This window comes from Xiphias gladius, chromosome 14 (assembly GCF_016859285.1).
Source record: "Xiphias gladius isolate SHS-SW01 ecotype Sanya breed wild chromosome 14, ASM1685928v1, whole genome shotgun sequence".
In the NCBI taxonomy this organism is placed as follows: Eukaryota; Metazoa; Chordata; class Actinopteri; order Istiophoriformes; family Xiphiidae; genus Xiphias; species Xiphias gladius.
In genome coordinates, this window is record NC_053413.1 from 24,637,554 (window position 1) to 24,657,879 (window position 20,326).

At 42.6% G+C, this 20,326-nt stretch overlaps 1 protein-coding gene across 10 annotated transcripts in view; it reads right to left on the reverse strand.

Annotated features, from left to right (window-relative positions):
• Positions 1-211: 211 nt before the first annotated feature.
• LOC120798511 (partitioning defective 3 homolog) overlaps positions 212-20,326 on the reverse strand; it is a 233,714-nt gene continuing 213,599 nt past the window's right edge. For all 10 annotated transcript variants that reach the window (XM_040142808.1, XM_040142802.1, XM_040142801.1 and 7 more), the window contains 3 exons: positions 15,357-15,480; positions 9,186-9,328; positions 212-4,132 (listed from right to left, as the gene is read on the reverse strand). In XM_040142808.1, coding sequence (XP_039998742.1) covers positions 3,736-4,132; positions 9,186-9,328; positions 15,357-15,480 — 664 coding nt within the window. In that variant the 3' untranslated portion in view covers positions 212-3,735. The remainder of the gene's footprint in view (positions 4,133-9,185; positions 9,329-15,356; positions 15,481-20,326) is intronic.

Genomic DNA, 20,326 nt, shown 5'->3' on the forward strand with positions numbered 1-20,326 from the left:
GTCTTTGGTATCCGTCAAACCCTCGGTCAGTCTCAGGAGACAAACATCAGGCAGCAGACCTGACAGATCTGACATCTGACAGCAGAAATCTCCTGCTTAATTGAAGGCTCGTCTGATCGCGGTTCAAAGCCGGGGCCGAGGGGGAAAAAAAAAAAAAAAAAAAGGTAGGACAGGCACAGGCCGGTTGTAAACAGGATGGAACAGCCTTCCGTTTTATTCTAAATTTGATATGTACAGGAAAAGTGGCTGTATACAGTTCTTAATATATCATGTAAAAGTTTTCTGGAAAAAAAACAAAACAATTGCACATCAGCTTCCATCAGCTTCCGTTTTTTTTTTTTTATACTTTAAAACACATCGTGGTACAGCATGGTTGAAGGCAATGTCAAACAGGATACAAATACACTGATAACTGCTCGTAAGTGTCGGCTCTCGTGAATAAAATAAAAAAGGTTCAGGAAGGAGTACCCCAAAAATGACACAGTTTTATATGATAAATGTTAAAAAAAACACGCTGCAGCTTGTGTACTGTAGTGCCACTGACAAACAAATGTCGTCGTGTCCCTCTGTGTGTAAAATATTACGATAATATCTCAGGCACTTGTCGCTATCAGACCCCATGACCGGACAGCTGAGCAGCTAAATCCACGACACTTGGAGCAAGGGTCAAATACATCCTTCTAAATGTGCTGGTCTGCATTTCGAGATGCACTAGTGTTCACAGCAGGAAGTGCCGGCCGCTCAACCAAACACTTTTAACTGAAAACCAGTCAGAGTGGAGGGGTTTTTTTGTTTTTTTTACCCTCTTCTTCACGGTGTGTATCTTACTTGTTAGCGGTCTTCCCCAGCCCATTGTGCCATGGATGTAAAAACACACACACTGGTGAGGGGCCTCGGTGTGTTTGTGTTGTTACGCCCATGTACATACATTATGCAGAAGGGAATTTTTAATCAGCTCAAAAGCAGAGTGGTTTTGTGAACTTTCCTCAGGTTGCAATACAGGTTTCTACACTGAAATAATGCCTTTGAAAAATCCTTTTTTTTTTTTTTTCCTTCATCTTCTTACGTTGTCATTCATCATTTATCACCCCTCCTAAGCCTGTATCATTCCCAGCGAGGGTCTTCTCCAACAGGAGATAATGTATGTCATGCAGCTTTACTCTGCATATGGAGTGTGTGTAGGAGTGAAGGCTATTTCCGCACCGCCTGTTTGTCTTCCCCAGCTTGATTTATTCATTTTTTTGTATTTCCCTTTTGTTTAAAGTTGAACCTCGGCTCTGTCTCATTTGTTCACTTGCACAACACATGAACAAATGAACGAATACCCTTTTTTTTTAACGTTTGTTGATGGTAGGGTATGTTCAGACCAAGAGGATCGGTCGCCACCCATTGTTACAGAGGTGGGCTGATGGACCGTGGCAGTGATTTTTTTTTTTTTTTTTTTTTAAAACATGTGTGATCAACGCCCAAGGTCTTCTTTCTGACCTACAACTACAGCAGCTGGTTTTACTGATTAGTTCCCTCTCTCTGGGTAAAAAAAAAAAAAATTGCCAATCAGCAGCTGTAGAGTTTGACTGGAATTGGAAATGAGAATACTCTCAGGTTATAATGACACAGGCCACTGGACTTGCATGATTCATAATCAGAATGTCACTGGGTTTAAGGGCCGCTTTACCCAGATTACAAAAAAAATCATTTTACCACCAGCGACATCTAGTCATGCAAGATAGTTTTGGTTTAATTTATTCAGGTTTTGAGATCTCTGTCTCCACCCTAATACAACTGAGGTATGTTAAGCTGAGGTAAGCTTATTAGTTGCACTGCACCACCTGCTTTTCTACAACCCTCCTCTATTGGAGTATAAACTTCTCCACAAAAGAGGCACGGTTATAAGACAGGTTTGAATAAACTGCGAATACATTGTCTTGTTAGCGACTTAGCTAACCAGCCTGCTAAATGGGTCAGTGACCGTGATTGCGAATGGCGCTAGCACGCCGTCAGCAGTTTTCATACAAACTATGTCTTTTGAAAAAAAAAAAAAAAATCAATCGAAAGAAACATTTGAAGATGTTTTTGTATGTGGCTTTTCAGTGCTTGGGGCCCAGCAAACGAAAACTCCAGTCACCTCCACTGTATTAGGATGGCATCAGAAAACTCAAGAGATGGATATCCCAAAAACCTGGGCAGAGAAAATCAAAACCTTCTGCATTTACCCCTAGAGATAAGCCAAAAATGATTCTTGATTGTAATTTCGTTCAGCCTACCCATTAAAAGCCAGCAGCACTCGGTTCATCCATTGACTGCTGTGTTTTTTTAAAGCAAGATAGCACACCCCTACCCGCTCCCTCTTTTCAAACCACTCTGGAGAAGAGTGTCGGCTAAATGCTTAAAAAGGTAAAAAAATAGAGATTACAGTAATCGAAAGCAATTAACTCCTGAGGACAATTTTGCCTTTTGTTAAAAACAGGAGAAAAGCTCCAGCTAATCTCACACTGGGAGGGGTCATTGTCTCTCTACCCATCTTTATTCTGGCTCTTTTTATGCTTTTATTCCTCTCTTTGTGTCAGAAGCCAGGCCCTCTGTCACTGCCTCTGGTGGCAGCGTTCTTTGGCTCCGGCAGGCAGCAGGTGGCTTGTGATGAAAAATTCAGTGCGGAGCCTGACTCGGGAGACGAGGAGGACGAGGAGGAGGAGAAGGGTGGTGGGACTGGGTAGCAGGAGGAAGAGTAAGGGGAAGGGGAGGGGTGAGATGAGAGGAAGGTGGTGGTGGTGGGGGGCAGAAAGGTGGAAGAAAGGAGCGTAATGAACAGAGAGGCGACGAGAAAGGAGAGGAGGATGGGAGCCAGTTCTCCAGACAGGCAGGCAGGCAGGCCAGTGAGTCAAGCCCCGAGCAGTGCACGGGGGCCAGGCAGAGGATCAGAGCTGTGTACCCTGTCTGCTTGGGTCTCCCTCACGGAGATAACACACGATATGAATCATTTATGAGGGAGGCTTTTTTTTTTTTTTTTATTAATAAGACACACACTGTTCCCTGCCTATTTCATACACTTTGCCTTGTTTTTCTCTGCTCCCCTGGGAGTACTCATGTGAGAGAGCCCGATTGCTGAGGAGAAAGCACTGGAAGCAGAAAAAACAGAAGGCAGAGAAGAACTGGCAGCGTTGGTAGGGGCTGAATGTTAACTTTAGTGAAGTGGAGGAAGGGTGATTTGTGACCGGTGGGAAGAGTCATCCGCAGGACACTCTGTGAAGCCGGGAAACACATGATGGTGAAACATGTACCTTGTCAAGTGCCCACACCCAAACCCACACAGAGACGTTCGCCTCCCCGTGGGCTGAAGAGAACGACCCCTCGCTTGCCTGTCTGCCCATTTGATTGTCAGTACGTGACGGTGCCGATTCCCGAGGAATCGAGAGTCCTGGACGACTGTGACCAAGCGTCGTGTTTGTGAATGCAGAGAAGGCACTGAGCGTCTCCAGTCTGTAGTAGGGCGAGTGACTGAGTGACTACTGGTATAGGTCATCGGCATAGCTAGGGACTGAACATAAACACCCACATACTGAGTACACTTCACAGCTGTTTACCTCTAAGATCATCGCTAAGCTATAAGACCTCTAGGTTGTCCTTTGTCCAGATTTGTAGCGTCCACTATTGTGGGTTCTTCAAAGTCATCCCCCCTTAGCTCCCGAGCCAAAAGTTCTCTGTCAAGCTCTTTTTCAATCAGTCCAATGATACTCCTCAAGAATAAAAAAGTCTTCCTTTCTCTGACCCCAATCTATTAAGCCTTGCTAACTGCGAAGGTGAAGGTGGCACATCTTGGCGGTACGGACCCTTGGGGGAGGCCGGGTCCTTCAGGTGAGCTGTGGAGTACCCCTCGTAGCTGCTGTTACCGGTGCTCTCCTGCATCAATTTCCCTTTGGCTTCCTGCTCTCGGCGCCTTTGCTCCTGCCTCAGGAGCTCCTGGGCCTCCAGAAGGACTCTAGCATTGACACCACCGCCGCCCGGGTAGCCGTTCCTGGAGCCCTGATAGCTGGAGTACCTGGGGTTGTCCTTGGCCGTCTGAAAGCCCTCTCCAGGTGGGTACGCCTTATCCCATGAGTCTTGGGAGATAGAGCTAGGGTTCTTCCTGGGTTGCCTAGAAAGAGCAATACAATAGAGGGAAATGTGAGATGTGGTTTTACTTTCAGTTTCATATGATTCCTTTGACATAATCATGAAAGGCACATCAGTGATTTATTTCAGCTTTTAAACCCTAGGCTGCTTTTCCCCAGTTTTTTGGTTTGTTTATTTACAGGCTTGAGGTATAGTCCCGACAGGTTTTAGTTAGTCATGCCATATTTACAGTTATTTTGAGAATATGTTAGAAGACTGATGTGGTTCAAAGCTCTGGAATAATCTAGCAATAATCTAGCAAGTTGACCTATAGTTAATGTTTTTTTCTTGTTTATAAAATTGTTTGGATTTTTTTTTTTCCTTCATGTCCTCACATTTACAACACAAAGAAGAAATATCTATGTGTGGGTTGAAAGAGGCTAGTGTCAGTAAAATAGAAAAAAAAGATACATCTTCATGGGTTTTGTGACTCTTCTTTTTTTCCCCATTTAGGATAAATATGTTTTGGGTTTTGGCTCAACAATTCCCATCATGCTTTGGGTGATGCAAACAGAAGGTTTAATGTTGCCATGGAAGTCAGTGAGTTAGCTGTGGACTTCACCTGACTCCTGTTTTATCCAGCTACATTTGTTTGCAACCAGGGAAGTCTTGTTGCATTAGCTACTAGTGGTTCTGTTAACAACTGTTAATGTAAATCAACTGGAATATTATTCATACTGAAGAAAAAGTCTAAATTTTATGATTGTGAGGCTTTTTATATGATTTTTCTAACAAATTGATATGGACTGATGACCAATTTGTGACACTGAAAGATGGGATTTCCGATACTACGGGTTAAAATAATCGTATTTACTGTATGTGCCAACAAATGCACTCTCATTCCTTCTTTCTCAGACACTATTTCTCTATGAAACACAGATAGAAAACCCTCTTAGCCATACATTGTGACCTCGCCTGCTGAGAAAAACATTGCCAGCAACTAAAATTGTGCTGAAAACTTGTTAACATCTTGGGAGATGGACGAAAATATCTGGATTTTTCCCTAAACAAATATTATTCTGTCGGTCGCATGGTAGCCAACACATCACGTTCAATGAAAATGAGGCACCACAAACTGCCTCTGGTCAAGTACCAGCCGACGGTAACAACAAACAGGGATACATAACCATTTCAAAGCCCATTAGGCCTGTTTCCGGACAGGGCAGACACAACCATTGGATCTGACAGAAAGTAATAGCAGACCTTTCGCAGTTGGAAAAATGAGGCCACCATCTTGTCCTCAATGTATTTGCCCAGGTTGATATTTGACACCTGACAAGTGTCCTGAAGCCACAGTTGGTTTTCAAGATTCTGCGAATCTGCCCTGCCCTTTACCAGAAAGATTGTGGGGGCCGGGGGGGGGGGGGGCAGATGTGTGACATCACCTCTCATTTCTGCCTGGCTAGCCTCTTTGTGGCAGCCCTGCCTTTTGTTTGTGTGCTCGCGAGTGTGCGAGTGTCCCGAACCCTACAGCTCCGCCCGTTTATCTCGGGCGCAAGGCAAAACGAGAGCAGAGACAGAGTAGAAGAAGACACACAAAAAACATCAATGGGCTTTTTGACTGAGCCGTGCATAATTAGCAGGTTTATCAGCCAGCTGTGAAGAAATCGTATTAATCCTGTGTTTGGATTTTTGTAGGACGGGGAGGAAAAAAAAAAAAACTTAATGAGAATAGAAAAGACCTTTGTTTTTATTCAACAGAGATTGAATGCTATTGGGAATGGATACGCTTCTTGATCAGTGAGATAGGAGAATATAGCCTAGGTTTATTCTTAGGCACGGTTGAGTGATTCTGATTTTCAGAGGCAGGCCTCCCCGGCATCTGATTTCATTTCATATGTTGACAAAGAGGCCAAAGCTGGTCTGCCTCCCTGCTGAGAAATGCAAACCAGATCGCTCAGTCTGTCTGATGCTGTGCCAAGGGGGAGCATGTACAAGTGTGGTAAATACAGAAAGATGTATACTGTTCTGTAATCTGTGCATGCGCACAGTGAAGCGTGACAGATGATAAAAAAAATAAAAAAAAAGAAGGGGGGAAAGGTGACAAGAGAATGATTGAGAAAAAAAAAAGGGAGACTTTGTGAGAGGTTGTGGTGCAGAGCAGATAGACGTGTGGTTGTGACACACAAGCATGCAGGCACACACCAGTGAGACCAAATGCCACTGCAGCTGTTGACGCCAGCCTTTAAAGCCATTAAGGTCTCCCACAATGGCGCTGGTCGGTGAAGGATATGAGGGCCCTTCATCTGCCGTGGTCGTTTTCACTCACAGCTCCTCGCTTAGGGAAGGGTCTCAACCAGAGGGAGACGGACCTTTACCTCAAATGAAAGCTGTTTTTTTTTTTTAGGGAATGCTACCGCCGTTAATCACGTCTCCGTTCACGGTCCAGAGTCATGTGCTCATGAAGACTCTCGCCCTCCGTGGACAGCACAGGTCCCATATGAATCCCATCAAGGCTGTGATCCCCTTGAACGCCACATTTCCTCTGTCTCAGCCTCTGACGCCGTGTGATGGTATGCTCTAAGTCAAACAATAGTTAGTGTCCTGAAGATACTACAGCCGGGTTTATCCAAACACAGCAGTTTCTTGGTGGAATCAGTGGGAAAATGAAGGGATGTGGCCACAGGATGTTGCCTCTGTCCACTGGAGTGAGACGACAGTTCATTAATCTTTCAGCAAATGCTGCCTGCAATATTTATCAAGGAAAGGATTTATGGCGATAACAGCAGATTAAAGTGTGATGGTGAAGTAATAGAGGATAATGTATTTAATGTTGTATGGTAAGTGCTAGTTGATGATGTGGACTCGGATGGGTCTGCTTGGTTTGGCCTTGTAGAGAGTTTGAGGGAGTAATTCTCTAATTACTCCTTCAAACTCTCTAGGGAAACAGAGAGAATAACTTGGATTAACATTTCCTCTCAGACGGTACAATTTTGAATGCAGGCCTCACAGTTTTCTGAGATATCTGAAGGTACTTTTACACTACTCCCAGCAGCCATTGGTTGACATTCATTTCTGTACAGTACTAAAATCAATGATTAGACTCTTGCAACCTACTTGAGTCATGCAATGCATCGCAGTGAACATTATTTACTATTTCACTGTTACTTTATCGTTGCGTGATAATAAAGTTTTGTCGCAGATTGATTTCGAAGACTGCACTGTGTTGCCTCACAATGATAACGTAACCTTGACTTTTTCTTTTTTACTGTAAACCCGATATTCACCATGATACAAAAAATAAAATAAAATAAAAATTCTCAGGCATAGCAGAGTGGTTTGCAGTTTGGCTAGCTGTGATGTAAAGCATACAACATTTATAATACGTGGGCTAAAACCTGCAAAATCACTGTTATAGTCCTTCAACCTGTCTTGACTCGTGACTAAAGTGCATTTCAGATCGTTTCGTCTCAGATGTGTGCACATACTCACACAAAACAAACAAAAATTCTGAGATTACTTTACTAATACTGTAGTTTCATCATTTCCACTCGAGGAATAAAAACAAACAAAAAAAACAAAACAGCGGTGTACCAGCAGTGGTGTACCAAATTATACCCACGGTTGATGAAACCCTGTGATACATTAGTACACAATGCGGGTAATAGCCTCTGCCAGTTCAGTGAGATGTATATATGGCAACGCTTTACTTTAAGTAGCCCATTTAACATTTATCAGCAGGATATACGCATTATGCATCGCTAAACACTTAAAATGCCTTTACTGCTGCACACAACGACATTATAATGTGTTATAAACCATTTATTAATGTCTGCTGACTGCTGCTTATAAACGCTAAATAGTGGGACATGAAGTAACGTGTTAGCTCATCTCCTGTTAAAACAGGATGCTGCGGAGGAAATTTGGAAAGGAACAGTCATTTTTAAACCAGCGGAAAACGTATGGGACCTGTGGGACGTCAGTTGGGAGGCAAATGCAGCTATTTAGATTTAGGATTTTTTTTTTAATTTCAAGTTAATAAAGTAACAAGATTTGTATTTAAAATACAAAAAAAATGAGTTATTATGTCTTAAAAACATTTTTCATGATACCACTGACCTCCGTGGCCACTTTTCTTTTTGCATTATTATTTCGCCTCATTTCATGCCACCTTCAGCAAAGTTGTATCCGTGTATTGACTTTCAACGTATACGTGCTGATTCTATTCTGAACTGTTCAATCTGAAGGTCAAATTTTTAACCTGAGCAGTACTGACCCTACACTGACCCCCCCCCCAAAAAAACCAAAAACAAACAAACAAAAAAAACTCAAAAGGCCCAATGTTTACCTCTAAAAAAATAAAATAAAATAAAATAAATAAATTATTCCTATACCCACTACCCCTAACCATGCACACACACACACAGACACACACCCCAACACTTCCTGGAACAACAGACAGTCATGTCTGACAGATCAAAGGGAATTACATTAAGGGAAAGGAAGGCAATCATGTCAGATCTGTGTGAGAGGGTAACGTGATCTGTCCACTCTGAGGCCGAGTGTGTGTGTATATATATACACACGTGTGTGTGTGTAGGTTTGCGGTCTCAAATTGCACAGCTATGCCCCTTCTTTCTTAAATGACACACAAAGTATATATAAACTGCTATCATTACTGTCACAGGGCTATTACAATGAATCTGACATAATAAGACAGGAGTGCATGAGCGTACACACAGAGCCACACACACACACACACACACACACACACACAAAAAAGATCACACACAGATACGAATACAGTAACAACCTCCTGGGCAAAGACAGCGGGTGCACGGGAAGATTCAAAACAAACACACACACACACACACACACACACACACACACACACACACACACACACACACACACACACACACACACACACACACACACACACACACACACACACACAATGCCCCAGACAGAGTCACACACAAAATCTCTTATCACTTATTTACTGTCAGACGGGCAGAAACATACCTGAAACGCAACATCATATCAAGCCTGACACACACACACACACACACACTCTCTCTGTCCATCACTCTTACCTTGGCAGGGAGCTGTACTGTCTTTGTGCCTGGGCGAACGAGTCCCTCTCCTCCTGCCTCTGTCTCTGCATCTGAACTTCGACCGACACCGAGTGGCGACCCGGCTGACTGTACCCGCCCGGACCGTTGCTGCTGGTGTTCGACTGAAAACAGCGAGACGGCAGCTCGGTTAGCTGTCGTTCCCAGTGTGATCCTCATCCGCGTGGGCATAAATCGATTCGGCGATGATTCTACACATTTGTTTATTTATTCATCTGCCTTCTATAATTTGATGACAATCCACATGAAACTGATATGCTGTCCAACAAAATCAGTGGAAATGTGCCCCTGTACGGACAGATGTGATGTAGAGTGTTTAGAGGATTCAAAATTACTAAATTGATCTCAGGGCAGGATAGGCTTTCTATTGCAAATGTGTCACGAGTTATGAGGAAATGACTCGTTCCAGGGTCAGTTTAGTCATGGAGTACAGTACATATCACATTTAAGTGGATCATAGTTATTTATTGTACTATTCCGCTGATCTGGACCGCGTTTGCGTTATTAATACTGCTACAGTGTGTTAATCTTTTGAAAAAAAGCCATCTAAATCCACTCTTAAAGGGCCAGAAGGATAATCCAAAGCATTAACCGTGTATGGTTTTCATAACTGTAAGCACCGTTAAACAAAATTCCATCCGCCGTCGTTGTACTGGAGAAGCAGCGGGAATCTCTCGACTATCTACACGGCCGGATACCACGAGAGGCCGGTGGAAAAATATCTCTCTTTGTCATACGGGTGAGCCGATGCCTCGAGACTCCAGTGCTGCCTTATCTCGACTCCGAGAGGAACAAAACTGTCTGAAGCCGCAGCACAAGGAGGTGCTCTGGCGACTGCTATTTTGTGCTGATCGGAGAGCCGGTGTTCCCTTGCATGGCTGACATGGGACTACAGGGACCTCTACGCTCACAGAGACCTTTCTGCGTTCCGTTGAACCTTCATGATGCTGAAGTGCCCGCAGTGCTGATGCAGGACAGATGTATGAACGGCCGGTTTTTAGAGGCGCTAACCCTCCAACATGTGAAATCAGCAGACAGTCATTTGTTTTTGTGTAACTGGTCCTCCGCATTTCAAACGTTCAGTTGATACTATACGCTGCACTGTATGATAACATGAATAATCCCTAATTAACATCAAACACTAAACTTTAAAAGCCAGATTCTGTCAAACAAGCCTCAAGTACCATTGATAAAACAAAATCATTAAAAATAAACAGTAAATTGTAATTAAAACTACTTTCCCATTTACAGCAGGCAGTTATGGTGAATTTCATTCTGTATTCAGAAGGATCTAAATAGAAGGATCTGTTTGATACAAATATGTGTGTTTGTCTATCTCAGTTATAGAAGAACACATTTAGCAGAAATATATTTAAATGTCCCTGTTGTGACTCGTTTAATGAAGCTTAAATATCCTGATTAGAAGTATATTTTGACCAACATCATTTTTTTTTTAAATAAAAGGTCTCGTCACCGCTTGAACAAATGAACATCTGACTAAAGCTCGGAAAATTCTGGAGCGGGTGACTTGGTACTATCATCTTTCCAAACTGATAAAGAAGAAATGTCACATTTAAAAAAAAAAACATAGGAACACACGATCTCTCAGTTCGTATTTAAAGCATAAAGATCACCGAGGCTGGAGTCAGGACTCTGACACAGTAGCCCATTAAAACTGGCAGCATTCCCGGACACAGGATACCTCGCAAAATCTCCCACAGATCCCCCCCCTCCCCCCAGTTAAAACCACAGACACTTACCAGCAGTTAGTCGGGCAGACACACCCTGATCTCGTCTCTTCTCAGGTCAAAATGAAGGTGAGTCACACACAGACAGAAGGAGGGGAAGTGAGGGAGGGGCCATGCTGGAGACTCAGAGCAGGGTTACTTTAATGAGACGTGATGGATGTTAGTGGGTGTTAATGGAGGACACAACAACTCGGCCTGTTGAAAAGGTTATCAGGCTACAGTGGGCACATTGTGCGGATGGTATACATTTGTAATATCTGCAGATTCTGAGGGTTTTTATGACAGAAAATACAATTGTTAATTCATCATTAGACTTATTTCATCCCCGCATTCACAAACACTCCAAGCCATTTAAAAATATACTGAAGCATGTCTTTTTCACACAGACACACACCACACACACACACACACATTTGTATTTCTATACTTGTGAAAACCTCCTGTGTCATAACGCAATCCCTAGCCCCTTTAGGGGTTCAGTGAGATTGAAACAAACTAGTTTGTACATTAAGTCCTCCAACTATGTCTTCAGGCAAAATATGGTTTATACCTCTATGTCCTAGGTCATTGTAGTCTCACACAATTTACAGAGCAAATGAGGATGATGGCCCACATTTTCGTATACTCTCTCCTCAAAGGCATTCACACGAAAGTGGTTGCAAGCTTCAGAGAGTTCAAATCATGCCTTCTTTCCCATCTCCACACACTTGGCCATTTGTTGGCTCCTCCCTTACCCTTAATTTAACCTAAGGCCTAGCCTGAAGCTAACTCTAACCCCAACAGTCCTTAAAAAACACACACACACACAGACACACACACACACACACAAACATACACAAACACACGCAAACGCAGGCAGTGTACACTAATAACTTTCTCCGCTGCAGAGCACCACCTCAAGGTCCAGTCCACTCTTGCACCACAACTCCTTCCGCTCCTCCGATGTTCATTAGCGCTGTGGTTGAAATAATTGTTCTGATCAGTCGTAACACAAAGCTAATCTAATTACTATTACGGCTGTGCAACATATTGAGGGGCCTGGTGGGAGCACTGTGGACATCGGTTGGTGGGAAGGCCATAAAACGATTAAGAGTGCTAAAGAGACACTCCCCTTTAAACCAAATGAAGCCGATGCAATCATCACTGGGATTGACTGGCATTGCCTGGCTGCTCGGTGAGGACAGGTTGGTAGAAAACTGTGGGGGAGGGATGGAGCGCCCACGCAAGTGTAATTCCATATCTGAATTGAAAATTGCCCACGGATGAATTACAGTCCCAATATTTTTCACTCGAGAAAAAAATCCCTTTAGCGGTTTAGGAGTGTTGAATATTCCTGGGAATGTTGGCTCATCTGCCTGAACATGGTAATTGTAGAGGGGAGGAGAAAATACCCTAAAGGAATCCAGATAATAGCAGTATTAAAATGTTGCAGTAAAATACAAGAGGCAATATTATGCCCTTTCTAAACCCCCAACATCAATTGAATGAACTCCTCTATTTCCATAGTGGTATAAATGAGTGCAATAAAGCTTGGTGCAGTGCTGCTGGGAGAGCGGGCATCAGTCATACTGATGGAATTAGACCACGCTACCCACAATTCTCCCCTGCTCCCAAAACTATGGTAAAAAAAGACGAGGGCTCCCATCGCAAAGAAGGGATATTATATTGACTTAGGGCATGTGGGCAAAAAGGGACGGCTGCAAAAACATCCTGGGCTGAAAATGGATAATTGGGTGAATGAATAACAGGGGGGGGGTCGTAGGATTGATTGAATGTGTGACGGATTTAACTGTGTTTCACTGGAGGTGTGATATGAAGAGGTCAGCCTGAGGCTGACTGTCCAAGCCTGGCTCAAAGGCGCACAACAACATGGTGAGTGCTTCCATATGGCTGTACAGAGATACTTATCTAATTGGTATGGCCTGACACTAACAGGGTTCTGCATTCAATTCCCAATGTATGAGCAAAAGAGCCTTTGAATGGATACGGGCTGCAACCCATGACTAGTTTTAATATTTATTAATCTCGCTGTTTATTAGATTAATTGATGAATCGTCCTGAAAATGTCTGATAATACAGAAAAATGTCAGTCAGGATTTTCCTTGAGTCCAAACCTGGTGTCTTCACTTTGGGTATTATCAAATTATTGTTTTTTTGTTCTCTGTAAACCTAATTAGGATAAACACATGAAAGTCTATTTGATATTGGTCTGTATCATACAAGCATTTTCCCGCTATTTAAATAACAACACACGAATGTAAGCAGTATCTCTCATGTAGCACGATCCTGGCATAGACTGTAAGTGGGGAAACTGTAGGTGAATTAAGAATAAGGACGCTGGCTCCTTGAGGTTTGCAGCACATCACTCAGATGAAGCAACACCAGTATGGCCGAGGCATGAGTCTAACAACATGCTATTACGATAGCAAGCCCAAGTGTGAGCTGCACCCTGACAAAGTAAAAGGGATTAACAAGACCATTAGAGGGTTCTTCAGACTTAAGCCATTGTGGAACCACAAGGGGCTCCTGGAAGAACCCCCAGTAAAAAGTAACTAACGACATGGTTACGAAAAGGATGTTGTTGTTTTTTCAAATTTAATGTTTCTGACAATTTAATCTTTAATATTTCCTTGGCCGTGGCTCTAATACAGGGTCCAGGAAATATTTGAGGGCTTCTTTCATGGACCCATTTATCTGGTAAAGAACCCTAAAATGTTCAACAGCTCCCTGGGGGAAGAGTGTAGATTACCTAATGCCGAGTTTTCATGGGAAAATGAAACTGGAAACAGCAGCAAACACGCTACAACTGATGCAAACAAGCATAATACAGCATTGTCAAGCTCTTTAACTGAGAACACGCTTGGTTGTTTGAAGACAAAGGGAGAGGTGACCTACGCTCTTCTTTCCCACACTGTCCTGCTTTTCGCTGTACAATGCTGCCTGGAATGTGCGCCAGTCCCTCGATCCCATTAAAACGCATGACTCTGGTGAACACTGCCAAATTCAAAACAAAACTATACATTTTTATTGGCTTTATCAGCTAGAAAAGAAAGCCAAGAGCACAGAGGATTTGGTTCATGAGCTCTCACTTTATCATTTCATTTCAATTATAAATCATAGGAACTAATTCTCCCATTGCACACCAAAGACTGGGCAAAGCTACAGTGGGAAATTGTAGTGTAGACACCAGCAGCAAAAAGAGTTCATACAGAAATATACAAAAACCCTTGTATAGAGCAACAACAAACAAGGATGATTCCTATTACTTGATGTCATTCACAACACATCTGTGTGTCTAGTTTGGGACAACACGCATTCGTGCTGTTTATCACCATAGCATAGTAATATGTAATGTGTCGTAATGTGTTTGTATTATAATAATATGTTGTGATAGAATGTGTGTGAAATCAACAAAAATGTGCGTGGTCCCAAAGCAGACAAAAGGATGTGGATGTCCTTTAGTGTGTGAAACAGTAAAATAATACACATTATACAGAGATGCTACCAATTAGGAAAAAGTAGTAAAATCTTAACTTCAAGGTTTCAAATTTGCTACAGGTGGCTGTTCATATAATCATAATTTGTTACTCAAAATAATGTAAAAGCAAGCACACTTGAGGTTCAGCCCAGGGAGGCTGGGAGGACTAAAATAAATACTAAAAATATGACAAGCGATTTCATCACCTCAAAAAACTTTGAAGGCATTCAGATTTTGTTCGCTTATTATTGCCCCATGTTGCTTCAGAATGCAGTGATTAAACCTGATCTTACCCAGTGAAGCCTTGAGTCAAATATACGTCAGATAAAATTCACATACCCCTTTAAACTGTAAAAAGGCACAGTTAAAACAAAGGATTTATAAAAAATGGGACACCCATACACAGAAACAATGTGAAGACAAACCGAGTCCATGAGGTGGTGGGGCGGGTCCATGTTGATGAATGACAGGCAAAAAAAAAAAAAAAGGACGATGGATGAGTACGGTAGGTTGTGACAGGTGGGCGGGGTTAGTGATGGTTGTATCAGGGGGTGCAGAGACTCCTGCATGCAGTTGTTTGAACAGTCGAGTGTGAGGTGTGTTAGCAGTAGCGGTATTAGCCACGAAGGTCCGTGGAGGTTAAGGGTAAAATCCCAAAGTGGGAGCAGGGTGATATTATCATCAGTCTCGTTCGCGACTGGTAGTAGCGGGGTTAGTGGTAGTTAGCACCATACTCCAGTTAGCCACAGATTCTCCTCTGGCTAGCATTTGAACTTAAGGTCGAAGATGTCCAGAGTCTTGGTCTGGCAGAGGTTGTCTCTTTACATTAACAGTCTCACAGTCTAGCCATCCTCTCTGGCCGGCAGGGGATTTGAGTTACAGGCTCCGGTCATTTCAGACACTCACCCAGGGCTGCTCGAAGCTGTAGGTCCTCCTGCGGTCGTCCGGGTCGTCCGGGATGTTCTGGGCCTGCTGGAACTCCTGCCTCAGCCTCTGTATCCGGTCGTGGTTGCTAGGGGCTAGCCGGTTACTGAGAGAGAGAGGGGAGAGAGAAGAGAGAGGAGGGAGACGGATGAGTTTGAGAGGTCCATTGTGAACAAGTGACCTGATTCCATCAGCGCAGGTTAAAATGGCCTGCAGGATAAAGTTCTTTAAAGACCAATACGCTTTGTCCATGAATTGATCAAATGCACTTTTGACACCGGCAACGCAATGAAGATACGTTCAAACCGGATAAAACCTAAAACGTGGTAAGTGAGGGTAGAGCCGAGAGCGGGCCTATAGCGGAGCCAACAGCAATATGAATCAAACTAATGTGCCTCTGATGTATTATTCATAACAATGAACAAAGACTAGTGGTGAACAGTGCGACAACCCCAGCAACCCACCTCCTCCCAGCCTCTTATCATTTAACGACTGCACTGCTATTGTCTGTTGCAGCGTTGTGGAGCTTATATCAAACAATGCTGCCTTCAGTGTAACCTGCTCTCATACACACACACACACACACACACACACACACACACACACACACACACACACACACACGTATACATATAAACACACACGTATACATATACACACACACACACACACACACACACACACATATGTACACACATACATATATACATATACACATACATTATATATAAATACATATTCATACATACATATACATAAATATATGTACATACACACACATAAAAACGATTGTATTTACAACTATACAGACATATATAATATTTAACACTTACTGCAGTTTATTGTCTTTATTGATTTGAGAGTCTTGATCCATTTTGGACTGAGTCTTGACTCAAACTACAGAGCCTAGGCAGGGAACTGACCTAGATTCCGAACAGGTCTTGACTGCACTTTATACATCAAATATTTTCCTTGTTGACAACCATCCGGTTTTAGTATAGGTTTATTTGATTTTGTTAAATTTTTATTTTATTTGCGTATTTCTTATGCAGTTTACAGATATTTTTGATAGTTTCTGGGCTCTTAAATGGAAAGAAATATAGGCCATACATGTAAATGAGAAGACAGGTAAGTGTTAAATTTCTGTGGCCTCCTACAGAGAAAAGTAATTAACACATTTTCCCTCTCAGACTGTGTGTGTGAATAGAAGTGTCAGGGTCAGTGAATGAAGGACCAGCGGGGGAACGTTGACTCTGAGCTTGACTTTTCAACTTTCTAACTTTGCCAGGAAATTTCTGGGGACTGTCTTATCTCTAAAACTCAAAAGGTCAAACCTGCAACTCTTTCCAGTCCCAAAGCTCCATTGAGTTCAGTTTTGCAAACATTTTTCTGCTTACATAGGAAAACTTGAAGGTCAGCATAAAATTCTGGATTTTATTTGTTGGGGGATACATTTAAAATTCAGATACAAAAAAAAAAAAAAAGATAAAAATAAAAATGAAATATGGAAAAGAATAAATGAATCCCTTCAATATTGGCTAGGTTATGACAGTAACTGTACAGCTAAAACTTAGAATAACAATTTATCTTTATGACTATGTATCACAAAATTACTGCAACAACTGCCTAAATTCATTTCATCTATCACCAAAAAAAAAACCAGATAGTGGGTTCGTAATGCTATAACCTCAAACATAGAGGCACAACCAACTTAGGCAGCTATTAACTCAAGACAGACACAATGGAAGCCAGAGCCAGTCAGCCTTGTTAAAGACCAGGAACCTGTCATCTGTGATCCTGCTAATCTCCATGATATGTAACACAGCCACTTGGCCTCTTTAGAACACAGCTGACCCAATACATGGAACATGTGTGACCCTCTGGCTATGGGTCATGGCCTCAATACCAGCTTCAACAGAGGGTCTCATGTCTGATAGCGGGTAACGTGGAAAACAGATTTCTGTAAAGAGGAAGGAAAAAAATTTTTAACCTAGTTTTCCATGGATCATGTGTGAAGAAGCACACTTATTCAGTCTGAATTCCAGGTCAGCGTTTCTCAAGACAAAAGACACTCGCTCTCCTGAGATAGTCGCTCAACCCTGCAATCAAAAGTATATCATCACTGAGGCAACCTATAGACCCAGCCTATATACTAGAATGCTGCCCGAGAGACTGAAGAGAAAAGAAACTCAAATAAAGGATCTAAGCTCTCCAATCCTCTAGTCTGACAAACCACTGTCAATCAATCAAAGAAAGAGCAACACTACTATACAACTGTATTGCCAAAAAACCCCAGAGACAGTGGAAAACAGGGGCCTGAGATTTAGTCTGAGATGAGCTTCATCCTCTGGACAGGCTCACTCAATATCTGGCACTGCTGTACGAGGCTGAAAGGTCACTGTGTGGCTTTGTTGAGTAAAGTGTCCCTCGGACTCAATAACAGGACTGTGGCTTGCTGACTGGGCTGCCAGGAAAGTTGTTTACGCTGAGATGCACCCTGCCTTTCATGGTCGGGCGTGCCTCCTGAAAAGCTGTCTGTCTTGGCTTTAAGCTTGGACAGGAGGGGAGATTTGAGAAGATGTAATGTCTGCATTGTGGGCAGACTTTGACCTCGGACCCGCACTGAATCGCTATTTTCTAAAGCAGCATGGTGAAACGGAGGGATTGTTAGAAAATAAGTTTTGAGAATAAGACTAAAACACTCAAAGGAAAATTCTGGTTTATCACAACTTGGGTCTTGTTTTTGACCCTTGGCTAGATTCTGAAACAGGAAGTCTTTAAACTATGACAGATGCTAATAAAAAACAGTTCAGGGAATAGTTTTACCAATTGCCTTTGTTTTCTCTTCAAAAAAAGTTTGCGCAATCTGGGGGTTTGTACAAAACGTGTGTGACGATCAGATTGCTTGCTCTTACTACCCCGTTCAACTTTTTTTTTTGGCAATGTTGCCATGATCCTAGATCTGAGCAATTAAATTGGTGAGAACAATGTTACCATTACTGATAAGACTAATTACCAGAACTGCAAATCCAAGACCCACGGCTGTAATAAACAGGATTTACCCTTAAAGCCAGAAAGGAAGGTGCTCTGTAGGATTAGCTGAGTCTGCCTTGTGGTCAGACTTCGACCTCAGAACCAAAAAGCCACAATATGTTCTATAGCCTCATGGTAAAACAAAGGGATTTCAAAAAACCTTAGAGCTGAGAGCAAGAATGAAACAGTTAAAGACAGCCATTTAAATACTTTGCTTCATTTGGCATAGAAGAGGAAGTGGTCCAAATTGGACCAAACTCTAGACTAATAGGATTTATCAGATCAGTGCTGTCACTTCAAAATCCCCCACGACAGTGATGTTGCTGCAAAGGATCCCAATCAAAGGATGCCAACAGATAGAGGGAAGTACAGTACGTGACAGAGGCAGCTGATGTGCAGAGCTCTAATCCTGTGGATTATAAATGAATGGCCTCATTCACACAGGCTGCTCTTCCCATGCCTATCGGAGCATCATTCGGACCTACCACCAACTGTATGTGGGCATAAATTTAACAACCGTTCACTCATTTAAAGGACAATTTTAGTGGATCAGCGTACCCTTGAAATTAATGTAAAGCTGAGGGTGATCACACAGTTTTGGGCAGTAAAAAAGACACAGCTGGAGACGGCCCCGCTAGCCACCAGCTGGCCCACAAAGACCATCCGAGTGTGTACCGCATGGCGGGGTGCAGAGGCCTAAAAATTGGAGAGAATCAAGTGGACCTTGTGTTTGTTTTTGTGACGAGGGCCCTTGTGGCTAGTGGTGACAAGTGGGACGACCTTGAGGATACAAGAGCAACATTGTTGGTTCACACTTCAAAGCCTCAGATGAAAGTGTCCCCCCGAGCTACATGGCGCACTGTGCGAAAGACCTAACAAAGCCAGCCAATACATTTCAGTTTTTCTTAAATATCATCAGTCTATTTTAGCTCCTTAAATTAAAGGGCATCTCCTTATGCTACCGCAAATTAACAGTTGCTGATTCATACAAAATCCCATCTTGCTCCTAATAACACAATAATTGTATTCTGCGACATGCTATCTATTTCATTTGCCAATAATCCTTAATTCATAAAAATCAACTGTTTAATTAAAAGCCATCATCCTAATTAAACATTTAAGTAAACATGGGTAGTCATGGGATTCCCATCTCGATGGCCGCTGCACTGAGTAGCTTGCCAGCCTGTTAAATTAACATTAACTGATGTGCCGGTACGCAGAGCAAGAGACCAGTGCATCTCGTGAATTCGTGTCCCTTTTGAACGCAGCAGCTGTGGCGGTTAGTCTCTGTAATCTTATCAGATGGGGGAACTAGGCCCTACATCCTCTGACAGAGAGAGAGCAGCTGGTGGATCCCTTTCTCTGCTGTGAAAAATGAACTGAGATGCTGAAGATGATAATCCAGGTCTATTGATCGAAGGCTCACAGGCAGCTAGGAGGGAGACTAATGCCCTTGCTAACTTGTGCTAGCGGCTAATGCTCCATCTGCGAGCTGCTCTATGTTAGGGTCCCTGTTATCTACTGCAGCACAGCCGCAAAGATCGCAGTGCTTCCTCAAGCGGTCACACACTTATACAGATCTGGAATAGATGTTGTTGCTACATGTTAGTGGTAGATGAATACTGTGAAGATCTTTACTGGGGATATTTTGCATGGACATCCTTGGACTAGACAAGTGAAATCTTTAATGATGAAATCTTTTGATGATTAATTTACCTTTCCAGTATATAATAAATAATAATATTCACGACATCCAGCGCAATGTATAAAGAAAGAGGGTCTGTTGATGTATGGAACAAAGCAAAGTTGGCCAACATTGCCAACGTATTGTCTCATAACGTGTACAGCAGTGGAGAACTTTGTGTGAAGCAGAATTTCTCCAGAAATCTGTGTGTACAGTTATGTTAAGGTTCACTACC